This window comes from Hippopotamus amphibius, chromosome 11, assembly GCF_030028045.1.
Source record: "Hippopotamus amphibius kiboko isolate mHipAmp2 chromosome 11, mHipAmp2.hap2, whole genome shotgun sequence".
Lineage (NCBI taxonomy): Eukaryota > Metazoa > Chordata > Mammalia > Artiodactyla > Hippopotamidae > Hippopotamus > Hippopotamus amphibius.
In genome coordinates this window covers 38,001,914-38,019,122 of record NC_080196.1, presented here as the reverse complement: position 1 = coordinate 38,019,122, position 17,209 = coordinate 38,001,914, and the positions used below count along the sequence as shown (strand labels likewise).

The 17,209-nt window shown below is 50.8% G+C and overlaps 1 protein-coding gene across 1 annotated transcript in view; it reads left to right on the top strand.

Moving 5' to 3' along the window:
• The window catches only part of GLP1R (glucagon like peptide 1 receptor), a 30,976-nt gene extending 23,705 nt beyond the window's left edge, over positions 1 to 7,271 (top strand). Inside the window, exons 8-13 of the mRNA XM_057699793.1 lie at positions 1,332 to 1,392; positions 1,900 to 1,969; positions 2,091 to 2,179; positions 2,520 to 2,658; positions 3,576 to 3,617; positions 7,040 to 7,271. Coding sequence (XP_057555776.1) covers positions 1,332 to 1,392; positions 1,900 to 1,969; positions 2,091 to 2,179; positions 2,520 to 2,658; positions 3,576 to 3,617; positions 7,040 to 7,207 — 569 coding nt within the window. The 3' untranslated portion in view covers positions 7,208 to 7,271. The remainder of the gene's footprint in view (positions 1 to 1,331; positions 1,393 to 1,899; positions 1,970 to 2,090; positions 2,180 to 2,519; positions 2,659 to 3,575; positions 3,618 to 7,039) is intronic.
• The last annotated feature ends 9,938 nt before the right edge of the window (positions 7,272 to 17,209 follow it).

Genomic DNA, 17,209 nt, shown 5'->3' with positions numbered 1-17,209 from the left:
AAAGCTGCTCATCCACCTCCTTATCTGTCACATGAGGATGGACAATCCAATTTTAAGTAAACAAACACATACTAAGCTCCCAGGGTGAGATGGGTGCTGAGGCTTTGCAGATGAATGAAGCTCTGTCCTCAAGGAACTGGAAACCAGTGTATTAGTTACCTATTGCTGCATAACAAATGACCCCACACTTAGCTGCTTAAAACAACAATTATATCTCATAGTTTCTATGGTCAGAATTCTGGGTTCAACTGAGCTGTGTGCCTTGGGCTCAGGATCTGTAAGAGAGGTGCATTTCAGCTGTCAGCCAGGGTAGCTGTCTTCTCAAGGCTTAAGAGGTTGGAGAATCCACTTCCAAGCTCCCTCTTGAGGTTGTTGGCAGGAAGCTGAGGTCCAGGCTTGCTGTTGGCTGGAGGCCTCCATTCCTCGCCACAGGGGGCTTTCTGAGTGCCTCATGACACAGCAACTGGTATCCCCCAAGGCAAGTGATCAGATTAAGGGAGAAAGAGCCCAAGTCATGCCTTTTATAACCTTTGAAGACTGTCTTTTATAACCTAATCTCAGAAGTGACATGCCATCACTTTTGCCATATGTTATTAGTCACACCGACCAATCTGGATACCAAGTGGACCACACCTGGGTGTGAATACCAGGAGTGGGGTGGTTGGAGGCCATCCTAGAGGCTGCCGGCCACACTGTCCAGCCTCCGCCACGTGGGCAGTGTTGTGGCAGCTGTCGTTACTGTGGCCTCTGTGCACGGTCAGTTGGGCTGTTGGTGTCAAGGACAGGGCTCCTGTCTCTGCTCCAGGCTTCCGCCCAGCCATGTGCAGGTGCATGGGGGTAGGAGCAGGTGCCTGGAGGGGCTTCCAGTGCCTAGAGGAGTTGACTGAGATGGGCAGGTGGGCTGAGGTGAAGGTGGGTGGCATCAGAGAGTTGGCCTGTTCCTGCTTCCTCCCCACTCCATGGCCCCATCTCTCACTACTTGGGTGTCTCTGTCCTTGTGTGTCAGCCAGGACCCTGGGGCCCAGCCCTGACCGTGTGCCTGGCCCACAGGAGGGGGCGGACTGTGAGGACTGTGACATAGCCCCAGTGTGGTAGGGACCTCTCTCTAAGGAAGAGTTCAGGGAGTTGGGGTGGGTGGTTCCTGCTGCCTCTTCTCCGAAGCACCAGCCCAGCCTAGTTTCATACCTGCTAGGAAGCGTGGCTTGGGGCCAGGCAAGGAGAGGGGCTGGAGGCAGGAGAGGCCCGGGGAGGAGAGGCCTCCGGGTGTGCCTGGCGGTGGCTCTGGCCTGCCAGCCCCTCTCCCCTCTCTCTCTTTCCCTCCCTCCTCTTAGGTGTTCCCCTGCTGTTTGTTATCCCCTGGGGCATTGTCAAGTACCTCTATGAGGACGAGGGGTGAGTGTCCTGCTCTGAGGAGGTGAGGGGTGTGCGGAGGTCCCCATCCTCGAACCCCATGGGATTCCTTGGCCCCCAGGGTGTGCAGCTACTGCTTGTTGGGAGGGTAAACCGAGGGGACCAGGAGCTAAAAACATTAATTTAGTTCTGTAATCCCCCTCCTTGCCCCTCCCCGGATTGTATGATGACAAAGGGTGCTGGCTTTGTGGGATATGAGGTGCGCCCCTGCAGGTGTTTCTGTAATAACTGTGAGTGAAATGTTTCTGTTACGTGTGTATGGTGCTGAGTACACACACGAGTGTGACTGTAGGTTCATGAAGGGGCTGTGCGCATCTCTGTGTGTGTGTGGGAGGGGGTGGTTCCTGGGACTGGTTGTTGGGTGGCCCCCAGTGGCAGTGTGTGTGGCTCCGTGTGTGTCACTTTGCATGCCCCCGTGTCTTTGTGTGCCCTGTGCCTGCACTGGGAGCTGGGGGCTCTGTGCCCAGCGGGCGCGCGTCTCCTCTCCAGCTGCTGGACCAGGAACTCCAACATGAATTACTGGCTCATCATCCGGCTGCCCATTCTCTTCGCCATTGGGGTGAGTGATGCCGTGGGGGTGGGAGTGGGAGCTGCTGTGGGCCTGGGGGGCGCTGGGGGGAGCACGGGGGAGAGAGGGCGTCTTGAGAGGGCCTCCATCTGTCCTCCCCTCTGTCCTGCAGGTGAACTTCCTCATCTTTGTCCGGGTCATCTGCATTGTGGTGTCCAAACTGAAGGCCAACCTCATGTGCAAGACGGACACCAAGTGCAGGTGACGTAACTGAGCTGCCTTTGCTGGGCTCCCTCAGCCCTTTCTTCTGGCAGAGACAGAGATCATGGGGTGCTGAGCTTGGATCCCTACGTGACCTTTCTTCCTCCACCGAGGCCTGGCCTGGGACTCCAAGTTTTGCCCTCACTCCTGTACCTGGGCAGCTCTTGGGCTTCTGGGGGTCTCCACCTCTGCTTCTTCCCCTACAGCCAGCCTGTCCCAGGGTATTTGGTGGGGGAGGGTTCTGTGACCCAGATGCCAGGCCTTGGCGGGGGTTCGGGGCACAGAAAGGGGAGAAGAGTCCCTGGGAGGGGTCCAGAGTGCCGTCTCCACCCGCCCCCAGGCTCGCCAAGTCCACGCTAACGCTCATCCCTCTGCTGGGGACCCACGAGGTCATCTTCGCCTTCGTGATGGACGAGCACGCCCGGGGGACGCTGCGCTTCATCAAGCTGTTCACAGAGCTCTCCTTCACCTCCTTCCAGGTGCCCTCAGGGCTAGGGCCCTCCCTCGAGAAGGCCCAGGGTGGGGTGGGGCGGAGACGAGCTGGCAGCGTGCAGATGGGCAGCCTGAGGCCTGCGGGGAAAGTGGCCCTCATCCAGGTTATATGGTTGGAGCAGGGCCAGAGTCCCCAGGTATCCTGACACCCGGGACAGTCTTCTCTATAAGCACTTTGGACAACAAGTCTTCCCAGATGTCGCCATGGGCACCCAGCCTGGCATGGCCACTGCCATCCACTGGGCTGCTAGCTGGTGGCAGGTACTCTTCCAGGTGCTTTACAGAAATCATGCAGTTAATCCTCACAGAATCCCAGGAGGTGTGCAGGATTATCCCATTTTACAGAGGAGGAAACTGAGGCTCAGAGATGTTAAAACGAGATTTGCCAGGTCACGTAGCTTCCAAAGCCAAGAATTGAGCCTCTCTGCTAGTATTAGATGATGCTGAGGGGTGCATATGTCAGTGGCGGGTGTAGGAATATAAGAAACTGGCCCCAGCTCCTCAGATGTCTTGTGGGATGGCCACAAGCACGCGGGCCCACACGTGTGCACTTACACACGTGCACACGCACAGGTAGGTCATGGGTCTGGCGCACTGGGGCTCCTGAGTGAATGAATGGGGCCGGGCAGGGAAAATTCTGTGTCATCAGAGGTGTACTTTCTCAGCTCAGGCCTCCTCCAGGAGCAGTTGGTTGAAGAACTTCTGCAGTTTCTGAGCAAGGGGCCTTCTCATTCCTCCAGAAAGGAAAGGAGAAGCAAGCTACCACCCCCATTTCTGGGCCTGCCTGGACTGCCCAGTCTAAGGAGAGGGATGCTGGGGCTGGAGCACCAAGGAGCTTCAGACTAGGCCTGCCTGCAGGACATCCCCCTCCCCTTCCTCCTGCTGATGTGACTCTTGTTTCCAGGGGCTGATGGTGGCCATCTTGTACTGCTTTGTCAACAATGAGGTAAGACCCTGGTGGGCTGCTGCCCTTGGCTGTCCTGGGGTTGTGCAATGGGGCTGTTCAGTCTTTTCAGCTGGAATCCCTACTTGCCCCACTGAGGCACTAGAATTGAGGAGGCATCTTGTCCCTGTAGTTTCCTGTGCCTGGGTCTCTCCAGCTCCCTCTCTCTCTCTCACTCACACACACACACACACACACACACACACACACACACTCTCGTACGTGTGCAGGATGCCCTAACCATACTTGAGCTTGGGGAAGACCCAGCCTCACCTTAAGGGGGTCTTGAGTGAACAGGTGGTGGTGACTGTTACAAGTCACAGACTTGAGGCTTTAAAAATCACCATCTCATTTACTTGTCCCTGTCTCCCCCCTAAAACATCCCTGCTGAAATTCTGGTTTTGATATCCCCATTTCTCAACATGTGTGAACGTTGGAGATCAGAGAGAGTCAGACACATGCCCCAGGTTCAGCCTGGAAATAGTGCAGAGTCGGGGCTGAAACGAATTCTGACTGGAAGGAGAAGGCACCCTTCTGTGTGCGCAGGCAAGAGCCCCGCCCACCACGGGAAAGGGATGCTTGCCTCCCGTGGCTTCCTGGTGGCTGCGGTGGGAGGAGGGGGTTCTTGCTGAGCAGATCCCCTGCTGGCCTCTCCCCCTGGGGCTCTCCCAGGCCTGTGCCATGGGGTCCAGGAGACCTGGCTTAGAGCACCCAGAGAGCCTGCCTTGTTCAGGTGCACTTGTTCAGGTTCCTTTCAACCCTCCCCAGACGCCTCAGGCCCTGGCTCCTCCAGGCACACGGATAGACATGTCACCATCTCTGGGGCACAAAAACACATGTGGCTCCTGGGCTGAGACCTCTGTCCATAAGAACTGTTCTCCAGACCCAGGGTTGCCATGGTAATGCCAGGTACTTGTGACCTGAGGAGAAAAGATGGCCCTGGCATTGGTCCTGCGTGGCTGCCAAGGCCCGCGCCAGCTTCCAGTGGGCGGGCAGTGAGCGGGCAGTGAGCACAGGGGAGGGGAGGCCTGGGGAGGCTTTGCTGTGGCTCTTGTGACTCAGGAGCCTGAGTGCTGATCCCAGGTCTGCTCCAACCCAGCTGTGTGACCCAGGCGGTCACTGCTTCTCTCCCCAAGTGTAAAGGCAGGTGAGTGAGCTTTACCAACTCATCCCAGATCCCAGAGCCTGGCATGGTGCCCAGCTGAGGACCACAGAGGCAGGAATGAAGGTAAACTGTAGGTGAGGAAGTGCGCTGACAGGAGTGCTAGGTCGGGCGTCTGGGATTCGTGTTGTCTTCTTTGTTGTTTCACTGTAAGAGCTCAATAACAGAAGGCACCCAATGTCAGGTGCTTGTTTAGTTAGTCATTTATTCATTCGGCTCATTTTAAAAAAAGCCTGTATCAAGTACCTGCTGTATGCTGGGTGCTGTGTGAGGGCAAGGAAGGAAGATGTGGTCCTGGCCCTCATGGTGCACCTACCAAGTGGTGAGAAGACATGGCCAGAAACAAGCATGGCTGAAAGAGTCATAGGTGGGGACCTCCCTTGCGGTCCGGTGGGTTAAGACTCCGTGCTTCCAGTGCAGGGGGTGTAGGTTCAATCCCTGGTCAGGGAACTAAGATCCCACAAGCCACAGGGCACGGCCAAAAAAAAATGTCACGGACAGCAGGAGACCAAGGCTTAGGAGAGCGGCTTTGGAGTCAGCCCAGATCTAGGTTCAGATCCTGGCTGAGACTGGGAGAAATACTTGAATCTCTGTACCTCAGTTTCCCTACCTTTAAGCGGGACTGACAGGAGCTGCCTCACAGGGTTGCTGTGAAAGTTAATAATCTGTGGCACGTGCTGGGCATATAGTAAGCTCCCCGTGGTTTCTAATGACAGTGGTCATTATGGGGGCCATACCAGAGGTTCAGGAAAAGTGCTGCGGGAGAGGGAGGCAGAAGGGGACACAGTCCCTGTCCTGTCCGATTTCCTGAATCCGTGAGACCTCTCCAGTCCCTGAGGTGGCTTCCCCTGAATGTGCCTCAGTTTATCGTCTCTCTCCCCACCTCCCAAGTTAAGGGATGTGCCACAAGACTGGCCTTCCTGCTGCTGCAAGGCAGAGGCCACTGGTGGCCTTGGGCGTCCTCATCCCAGCTGTCAACACAAGCGTCACACACACTCAGCCAGGTATTGAGCTGGTGTGGAGTGGGGGAGGGGCCATGGGTGGTGTCTGCTCAGCCTCCCTCCCTCACCCAAGCCTGGGCTTGGTGACGCTGCCTGGGATACTGGGGCTATCCTGGCAGGCAGGCTCTGGGCCATCTCAGCTTCACTCAGTGCAGAGAAAGTTCTTTTAAGGGATGGCATGCAGCCACGCCAGGCACCTTGCTGGGCTTAGCTAGATGGATGGCAGCCCTGCAGGAAGAGAAGAGGGGTGTTTGCACAGGGACTGATGGGGCGTTGGCAGTAAGCCACTTACCCACAGCTGCTGGCAGCTGACCATCCTGGTGGCTGGGGCCTGAGAGGGAGAGGCCAGGCCCCAGACACTCTCGTGTGGGGAGGCCTGGTGGCCAGTGTGGGGGGCATCAGAGAAGCTCTGGAAAGCAAACATATGGGCACATCCCCTGGCAGGGTGCTCCAGATGCCCTGGGCTGGCTGTGCAGGTTCCAGCAGCCCGTCTGGGGGACCAGAATCACGGGCCATCACAAGGAGCCACAGCATTGCCACAAGCCCTCAAGTGATAAGGGCTCTGCAGTGTTACTTGGATTTGTACCTTTCTGCTCCCACAACCTGTTCCCCAAGCATCAGCCCTCTTGAGAAGGCTTTTCCTGATGGGGAGGGTTGAGCCCAGCTCCTGGATGGGATTAGTTCAAATCCAGGCTGAGAAGACCTTGTCCACAGCCCCCTCTTCACTGCTGCTACTAGTCCCAGCCTCATTCTCCCCATCTCCTCTTCCTCCCGCATGAGGCACTGGGGCCTGGCTAAAAGCCCTCGGGAGTTTAGAAGGGTCTGGTGTGGACACCATGAGGGGCAGGGCAGGCTGTCCCTCTTCTCAGTCATCCAAACTGAAATCGGGAGAGTGCTCTGAAGTCAGATTCTCTTTTCTTCTCTCTCCCATCTTCCGTCTCCCCGCACCTCCGTCACTCCTCCTCTTCTGTTAAATAATACTGATGGATTGTAAACGGTACTTAGCTGAGTCACAGAGTTTAGAGATGGAAGAGACCAATTAGATCATCAAGCCCAACTCTCTCCCGAGAAGAGGCAGAAAATAGGAAACAACAATAAACGATTTTATTGGGATATTAATTTAGGTGCCCGAAGGCCTTGACTTGTGTCTCTTAATATAATGCCGTGGATTTCTTCCCTTCCCTACTAATGTAATAATGGGGCCACTGTGTGGGCAGTTGGTTTGCATGATGGCTTTTGCTTCCCTCCTTCTCCCATGGAAGGTCCAGATGGAGTTCCGGAGGAGCTGGGAGCGCTGGCGGCTTGAGCACCTGCACGTCCAGAGGGACAGCAGCATGAAGCCCTTCAAGTGTCCCACCAGCAGCCTGAGCTGCGGGGGCACAGTGGGTAGCAGTGTGTACACAGCCTCCTGCCAGACCTCCTGCAGCTGAGACTCTGGCACCTGCCCTCCCTGTGGTCTCACTGCTGACCAGGCGGCCATCCCAGGTGGGAGAAGCCCTCCCGGGGGCTGGGGGGTGGCAGGGGGAGCTACAAATGCACACACACACACACACACACACACACACACACACACACACACACACACACACACGTCCCTGCTTTCCCTCTCCAAGCCCATCAGACAGGCAAATGGGCAGTGCCTCCTGGGACCCGTGGACACATTTTCTCTGAGGAGAAGCAGCCTGTTAATTTGATCACTGTGGCGGGTGGAGAGGAAAAAACAATTTCTGCTAAAACGAGGAGGATTTCTTCCTGTTAAGTCACAAGGCCCCTGGGGTTCCCCCAGACAGAGCAGCAAATCAGCCCCAGACTCAGACTCAAGGTCAATGGCTTATTAGTGGGATTGGGGCTTGTAAGAGGACATGGTTCTGTGGTGGTGGATATAACCTCAGCCAAACACAGAGCTTGGGTAATGCCAGCCACCTCTGCCTGCCTCCGGTCGGGGTCACCACCCCCATCTGCCGCCTCTTTAAGGGACGCTGGGCACACGTCTGGGGTGCTTGTTTCCCTCATCTGGCCCCCTCATCTCACCATCCCTCTACCCCCAGCAGCAATTTCTAGAAATGGCTGTGGGTAGTGTTGAGAATGAACATTGAGAAGGTGCCTGAAAGTTTCCTTTCTGGTCCCCACTTCTTCCCTGGGTATTTGAGTTGCTTTGGTGCCTGCTCCCATCACGCCCAGGGAACCAGGGCAGGCCCACTGCTGAGGAGTCCAGCCCTGGGTAGGAGCTCTGAATTCTTTTCTAGAGATGCTCAAGAATCCCATGAGACTCATCTAGGGGCCTTTCGGAAGTCGATGCTGGGGGTGTAGATGACTTGCTATTTATTGTTGGGAACCCAGAGGACAGAGAGAGATTGCTTCCATCTCTCCATGGAAATGTTTTTTACTTGTGAACAGGTTAGGTATCTTGCATGGGTTTTTGGGTGCACCCTCTTAACTTTAGGGGATGTGACCAAGAAGAGACTCTTCTGGAGACTCTACCAGTCCCCACTATGACCATGGAGACAGGCTTCCCTGCCCTTGGTGTCTTCCCTTTGCAACTCCCCCACTTGGGAGCTTGTATATGCTTTGCTCATTTTTCTCTCTCTTGCTGTGAACAGTCTGTATGTGCAAATGTGCAATTCTGATTTCTCCCACTAGGTATTAAATCCTTGCGGTGGTTGTGATGTTGTTTGGGGCGGTGGGGTAGTTATTGATTTGACCCATCCATGCTTTGAGCGATTTAATGTTTGCCCTGCCTCCAGTCTCATCCCATAAGCAATGAGCATCAGAGAGGCTGGACGGGGAAAACCTCTCAATCCTGCCCCAGCCACGGGGGAATAGCAGACATATAGCACCACTGCAGAGACCGAGACAAAAGGGGAACAGACATACCATGGAGGTTGGCAATTGAGTTCAGATCAGGAGAGTCCAGACTCTTGGGATCCAGAGTTCAGATCCAGACTCTTGGGAGTCCAGACCTTCTGCGAGGGCAGAGGGAGCGTCTTCGGATGAATTCCTTTATGAATTGATCTTTCCCTCCTTCTTTGTGAGTGGCAGGGACCCTCCCTCAAAGCCTTGTGCCAGACACATTCTCCTCTGCCCCTCAGAGAGGCATGTGATGTGCAGGGAAAATAATAATGCGACATAAAACACACCAAGCAGAAAATTTCTTACACTCCGGCTTCAGTGGAGGGTGGTGTCTTATGTTAATAGGGAAGCTGAACCTCAGGCTAAGGAAAGGATTTGTGCAACTGCCTCCTTGACTGAGAAAATGTAGAGAGGCAGGAATGGGGACAGTCCTGCCTCCCCAGAATAAGGGAAAACTCCGTAGGCATCGTGCATTTGCTTTTCTCTTTGGAGTGGCAAGTCGGGGGAGAAGAGTGCTGGCGGGTTGATTGGGGTGTCGGGGGATACAGCTCTGATGCAAGTGTTTCCATTTCGGATAAACTGGAAGATTTTTGCGAGTCATTAATATGCTACACAGCAACAAAGAAAGAGACAGATTGATATTATCTTCAAGAAATAAATCTTTGAGGGGAAGAGTTGTGGGGAGAAGGCATTTAGTTAGGCACTTGGGAAGCTCAGACAATTTGGTTTACACTGTAAGTTCTTTTCCCAATTGGTGCCGATTCCTGGTTTCAGAATGCTCATCACACCCCCAAGCCTTTTAACACCGAGGAACATTTTCCTTCTCAGATACGTAACAGATGCTGAATTGAAGACATATTTTCTTTGCTCTAAGACCCACACTATTAACATTCGAGTGGCAGTGCTCTCCCTCCAAAGCTATTCCCAAACTCTCCTAAGCTAAATATAGCGTTCTAACAGATCTGGGAACTATCGAAGGCATGTACTCAGAAATTCCGCTAGCTGTTTCCATGCCCGGTGCCATAAGTCTGGAGCTTGCCGAGAACACTCTTGCTTGCCTCTGTCCTGGGGGTGCTATCACTGACCAGCAGGATTAGGTGGTGTGTGTGTGTGAGCTGTGCAGCCAGGTCTCATGACTGTCATGAACAGAGGCTGAGTTCAGCACTCTGGCCAGCTCCCCTCTGAACTTGTGAGGGGCTTAAATCATGTCAACTTATCTTTTCATGTGAATCTTTGGAGCAGCTAAATCACAGAATTGAGACAAACCACTTACTCTGCAAAGTGGCCTTCCCTTTAAAAAAACTTTCCTGATTTGCAGGCATGATTTGCAATTGCCTCAGTGCAGTTTATGCTGAAAACTACAGCAATGAAGTTCTCAGAGACTCAGAGCAGGGAAAGATATTGGAGGTCTCTCTGCTCTGATCCAGAGAATTGAGGGATGCTTGCAGAGGTGATTTGCCCAAGGTCACAGTGCTAGATGGTGGCTGAGCTGGGCTAAGACCCAGACCAACTTCTGCTTCCCAGTCCAGTGAAGCCTCAGGAAAGGACAGGTGAAAAATATAAATGACCATTCAGGACACTCTAAGTGAAAGCTGGCAGTGTTATCTGGAGTTTCAGTTAAAGAGAAAACACAGCAGCAAAAATAGACAAGTCAGATGGCACAGGTGCCATCTCCTCAATGATTTATACCGCTGAGAAGAGGGGGAGGAGGATGTGCTTTATTATCTACTCTGGGACCTCATTCATCCTTGTCTTAAAATTAAGAAATGAAATGCATCAGAGCACATGTAGACACAGAAACAGCAAGTGAGCCATTTTGGATAGCAAATCCAGCTCTTTTAATGGGTTGGCTTAATGCTTTTCTGATGCATCTGTGCTTGTTTGAGAAGTACTGATGGCTGCACAGAGTGGACTAAAAGAACCTAAAAACCTGACCCTCTGGAAAAGACTAGCAAACTGGACAACTTTAGCTTTGCAAAGAGGGCACGGCCACCACCGAGGGCAGACAGAGAGTCAGTTCACATCCACGTCCCAAAAGGCTTGGTCTCCTCATCAGTGTGGGTCGTGTTTCATCAGCTCCTGTCCGTATTTCCTCCTCTGTTTCTTCCAGAAGCAAAGAACACTCATGTGTGTGTGTATATGTGTGTGTGTGTGTGTGTGTGTGTGTTGTCCTGTGCATAGCAGCATAAAGTTAGGAGATGATGAATGCAGAATCCTCCCACCCACTGTGAAGGTCAGGGGACCGCACAGCCTGGGGCGAGGATGGGTGGGAGCCTGAGCGATAGATGCTTTCTCTTCATGCGCAGACAGGGCTCCCATTATTGCTAATGCCTGCGACGTGCTCAGGGAAGGCAAAATATACTCCAAAGGTTTATTTTCCCTCCACTGAATTGATTCTAATCTACAGCGCTGACCCTGCTTTTGGCTCTTACGAGAAGCCAAACTCTATAAAAAATATGTCAGCTTCCTCTGCTAAGACAGCTATATGAACGACAGGCTAAACATTCAGCAGAAACCAAATTAGTATCTAGTCTTGTTTTTTCCCTTTTCACGGCTGCAACGAATCTTCTTGGGGTGGGGGTGGGGAGAATGACACAATGTGAGAAACTTCTGCAAACAACATCACCGTGCCCCTACAGTGTTACCTGCTGCCTCAAACCAGCTCCCTGGCCCCACGCCGAGGACCATACCAAGGAAGCATTGTTAAGCAGTATGATTTCAAACACTTAATGCCACCATGTGCCCACAGCATCTATAATTACTTCTGCTCTGTCCGTGGATACAGATTGGCAGGAAGCAGATAAGCATAAATGTTTTCCATTTAACTCCCCAAAGTCTTTTGGACTTGGCCTATATCTGACTCTATCAGAGGAGAGTTCTCTCTCTTCCCCTTCTGCCATTCAAGCCAGTTTTTGGGGGATCTTATCTAGCAGGGGTGCATTTTCCCCCCGAGACATCCGACCTCCTCCCAGCCCCACGTTTACCCCCTCACACCTCCCATCCCTGCGGTGGGCTTCCCACACTTCTCCCCTGGCTGTCTCAGTAAGAAGTGACCCTGCCAGCTGTGCTGGGAATGCTGTGCTCTCGGCTGTGACCAGTGTTGGGGTGCAGCTGAGAGTGAGGCGCTGCCAGGGCTGAAGTGACACCCCACATGCCACACTCTGGTGTGGGGGGGCGCGTTGCAGCCAGCAGCGTGGACCCTAACTCACACTGGGGTTATGCAGCCTTTCCGATGAGGCCTGTCGAAACCATCAGTTGTCAGTCAACCTGGGCTCATTATCTCTGTGTCAGGGCAGCCCAGGAGAAGAAAAACATATATAAATGAGAATGTTTGGGTTTGGCAGGAAAAAAAAGAAAAAAAGAAAAAAAAGGAGTTCCCAGCAAAGTTTGGAACATATAACAAGTTAGGGTCTAGGTGTCTGTGCCAGGGGAGCCAGTGGGGGTGGCCAGGAAGGGGCAAGATTCTCAGCAGACCAACAGACAGACAGCGCTGGATCTTGCCAAATGGTTCACGATTTACTTCCAAATCTGCAGTTCCTCTAAGCTCCTCCCACTAAAAATAATCACACCCTCAGAGCAGATAAACCTGAACATGAGTTTTGGAGGGGGGGGTTGCTGCAGAGCTTAGATGCACCAAGAGAGAGGTGAGCCAAGCTCTCAGGAGGGACAAGGCTGCATTTCTATCTTCAGTGCTCTTGGGGGATGTTTGTGCTTCATGAATGTTTAAACAGGATCATCTTCATGCGGTTTCTTAATGTATAAATTCATGTAAAATATGACCTGCATCTATAGGTAGCAAGTATGCATGGTGTATAATTCCTTGTACAGATGTGAATGGATTCAGGCTCTTTCCTAATTTGCCTCATAAGTCAAATAAAAGCCTGTCATTACTGTGTCCTTCCCCCTCTTCCTTGGGGGAAGGAGGTTTCTGCAGTGTGGACCCAGGTGACTCATGGTGCAGGGGGAAAACACAAAAGATGCCGTTTCCAGCCCAACCGGGGTGGGGAGGGGGGGGGAACGGACGGATCCTTGCTCATTACTCATATCGTGATTTTCATCTTCAAAGCACTTACCAAGTACTAATTTATCCATTGCAGCCGTTGTGCGGGGACTGCACTGTCATTTAATTAGAGAAGTCAGGTGGTCGAGTGGCTTTCACAATGACTGGCAGCCAAATGGATGTGTATTCTAATTCCACTCATTCATTTGATCTCCTGTCTAAATGAACTCAGTCCATTAAATCCATCTTGTAAAAAATGCCATAAAAGCACGAACTTTGTTTGCAAAGCAGCCACAGAATTTGAACGGAGCTGCCGTTAAGAGATTCATCTTCAGAAAAATGAACTTTCTCCCAGTTTTGATAATCGCACGCTCTCCGGATTTGCGACTCACCCTCAAGGAAGAGCAGCGGAACCGCAGATTCTCCCTAATCCCTCCACCACTGCAGTCTCCCCTGCTTGAAGAGCACTGTACTTACCTGAATGCCTCCTTAAACACACCTCTTTTTTAGACAAGCTGTGGGAATTGTCCCTTTCAGACATAAGAATCATCATTCTTACTTTAGAGCAAACTACAAATACAGCCAGTTCCTGAGATGTGCAGACAGAACATCTGCATTTTGGTTTGTCTGTACCCATCCTGCCTTCAGCTGCGTTCACGCCCCCGTTGACAGTCTTGCCTTTCTGGGTCCTCACGCTGCCACTCAGCAGGAGCACAGGACGGAGCCAGGAGGTTTCTTCTCCCTTCCCCACCCCCAGGAAAACACCTGCCCAAACCAGTAACGACCACCGTTTATATGACGTGTGGGTCAGATAGATGCGACCGCAGGGAAAAGGGTGCACTGTGGCTTAATAGGGCTTAGCTCCAGCCTGAAGACAGGGTAAGCGGAGCTGCCTGCCCTGCTGAGGGCCAGCCATGGAGGAAATAAATGAGAATTCCTGGCCTCCAGGCCCACCCCTGTTCACATGCGATATAAAGCTACATTCTAGGAACTGGTGCCCCACCAGTGGGGATGACAGTTCCACACAGAATTTGTGAAGGATCGCACTCATATGCCATGTGTGTCGACATTTCCAAGGGGTGGGAATCTCCCCACAACCCAGAATCTTCAGTCACTATCCTTTCAAAAGCCTATGCCATAAACATGTGCTATTCAATATCTTTCAAACTCTCTCCACCCTCCTTCCTTCCCTCCCTCTCTCTCTCTCTCTCTCTCACACACACATTTCTCTAAAGAGAAATACTGAAAACAGGTCTCCCTTACCAGAAATAGTGGGGGAAAAAAACCCCAGCAGTACAAACTGGAATAGGTGACAAATGTAGCCGGAGAGATGGAGAAGATGGGAAAATAGATTCAGTATGGGGACAAGGAAGGAGTAGAAACTGAGTGTCCCCAAAGGTGGGAAGGATAGGTGGGGAAGAGATGATGAAGGGGCCGGAACATAAGCAAAGTGAATGACGAAAACCAGCAGGCTGTTTAAATGTGAAAAAGAGCTGTAGTAAAAGAGGGGAGCAAATAGCAGAGGTAAAAAAGAGAATGAGAATTACAAGTGGTGAACCATAGCAGGCCAAGTTTGGGAGCCCATCTCTAGTCAGTGTTATTAACTCCGTCTTCCATAAATCTGAGCTCTTCCCCTGGAGAGTTCTCTAATCCCAAGCTGTGATAGATTATTTTCTTTGGTACAAAGGCTCATTTTAACTAACATAATGATTTTAGAAAGAGAAAAAAAGACCCACAGCCTAGAGCAAATCCAATAAATTTGTTTTTCCCCACTGATACAGGGCTCCAGTTAGAATGAATTACTATGGCTCTTCCTCATGTAGGACCAATAGACCTCAGAATTTACTGGTGTTACAACCTCCAAGAATAAAATCAATAGCTGAGAATTATAAACACTGAGCAGTCCCATGCCAAGGGATGGGAAGCTCTTTGGGGCTGAAGCAGACTGGTAACACCTGGAAGGCAATGGCAAGCAGTTGTGGGTTTTTTTGTTTGTTTGTTTTTAACTTTCTATATCTCTAGGGCGAAAGAAGAAGGACTTGAAATAGTAAATGTTTACAGAAGCCTTTTCAGTGCCAGTGACCTAAGATGCAATAAGAAACACAGTTCAGGACTTGGGAACGTAACTGCACAAGTTTAATAGCTACAACAAAAAGGCCATGGCTACTCTGCCTTTTAGGTCCAATCTTCAACAATCTGTAACCATTTATGTACATTTATGGCTTAAAAAGACAAGTGTTTTAATGCCATATATTTTTGCCCTCCAGAAAGTTTCAGGACCTTCAAAATCCCTAGGAAATAGAATTTACATTTTTATTGAACCCCACTGGTACCCACTGATTTGAGGCCACTTTACAATGAAACTATCCTCAAGGTCTTTCATCTCTCAAATCCTGGTATGGGAAGCAAGAGAGTAGAGAACCAAAACCAGGAGACACACACCCAGGTAAAGACACCTCACTCTGGTTAAGCTAAATCAGTGTCCTTCCAACAGAATCCTTTGGAAAGACAGTAAAAAGTACAGATGAAAAGACATCTTAGGAACTTCCTAGGTGGCACAGTGGTTAGGAATCCACCTGCCAATGCAGGGGACACGGGTTCAATCCCTGGTCTGGGAAGATCCTACCTGCCACGGAGCAACTAGGCCTGTGTGCCACTACTGAGCCTGTGCTCTAGAGCCCTCGAGCCACAACTATTGAGCCTGTGTGCCGCAACTACTGAAGCCCTTGCACCTAGAGCCCGTGCTCCGCAACAAGAGAAGCCACCAAAATGAGGAGCTCGTGCACCACAATGAAGAGTGGCCCCCTGCTCGCCACAACTAGAGAAAGCCTGCAGTCAGCAACAAAGACCCAGATGGGTCCCCCTTGCCTTTCAGGTGCCTTCACTGGGTTAGTTTTGGTGTTACTCTTTACATTAGAAATGCAACAGCTCTTGGGATACTTTGCATCCCTGGTGTAGATCCCTTGAGGCCATGCCAAGCCACCCAAATTTCAGTACTGGAGTCATCTCCATGACATGTGGCACACACTCCCCACATCAGCCACCCGCATGGAGAGACCTTGTTCAGCCATATTCAAAGTGGTACACTAGTGTAGATTTCCTAAGGCTACAGCAGGGAGGCACGGGCACCCAGTGTATACTCTTCAGGATCTGACCTCTCTCTCCTCCCTGGGGCTGCATCCTCCAAAGCCATCAGATCCTGACATAAATTTCCTATCTTATCATCTCCCAGTTCTCCTACTCACCTTCCTTTGATCAGCTTTGTGGCTTCCTCTGCTTCTGGGAAACATGCAAATTGTCTAGGAAATTCTCCTCTTTCCATAAAAAATTATTTGAAAATTACATATGGGGCAGAAGTTAAAATCTATATGAAGAGCCAAAAGAGCCAAAGACATTATTTTTTTCATGGATGGGGATCTAGAACAAAGCAATTCCTTCATATCGCCCTGTGCCAATTCACCATATGATACACTCGGCACTGCCAAACTCAGTCTAAATCTCAGGGGGGAGGTCATTAGAGGAATACAATAAAAACAAACTCTGCATAACAAAGCTATTTCTGTCCATAGAGATTGTCCACTGTAAATGGACTGCTACATGTATAAAAAATATTTTGTCTATAAACTCATATGCTTTTCTGTAGGAGTTACCAAAATGTGATCAATATTATTAGTAAAAAAAAACTAAATGAAGTATTTACCATGGTGGGGGGGGAAATGCAGATATGGGAGCAGAGTTCTATTTTAGATTGGGTGGTTAGGGAAGGCCTTTCTGATGACATAACATCTAAGAGACCTGAACGGAGTAGCGGAACAAATCCTAGGATCATCTGGGAAAGTAAGTTCTAAGCAGAGACCCTAAAGTAGAAGCCTATTTGGTGTGTTAGAGCAGAAGTCAGCAAACTATGGCCCACTACCTGGTTTTATAAATAAAGTTTTATTGGCACACTCATTTGTTCACATACGTTCTGTGGCTGCTTTTGCTGCACAATGGTGAAGTTGAGTAGTCATGACAGGGACCGGTATGCCAACAAAGACTATTTACTGTCTGACCCTTTACAGAAAAAGTATGCCAAAACCCCGTGTAGAATGAATATGAAGGAGGCAAATGTAACTGGGAGAGGCAGGCAGGGCCAGTCACTTAGGGCCTGGTAGGATAAATCTACCTACACAACCATCCACCAAACAAAAGACACATCTCCAAAGGTTAGGAGTGCAGACATCATTGACAAATTGGGGTTTGAAGGCTTCTCTTCATGGACTCATTCCAGGGTGGTCACTTGACTTCTGCTTAATTGCTGGTCCCTAGGTTCTCAATTTTTTTTCCCCATGTTAACCGCAATGTGCACATCTGAGAGGCTCCTGTGGACACATCCATGATAAGCCCAGGCAAGTGAGGGTAACCTTGCAGGTGAACTAATAAAATTGCAAATGAACACTCACAAATAATGATAATTAGCTACAAATTACTTTGATATGAACCTAATATTTTAGAGTATGTGAACAATGAGAATCTCTGCTACAGAGTATGTTTCCTTGCACTTTTTTCATTCAAGCAATATTCCACAGATATAAAATATATT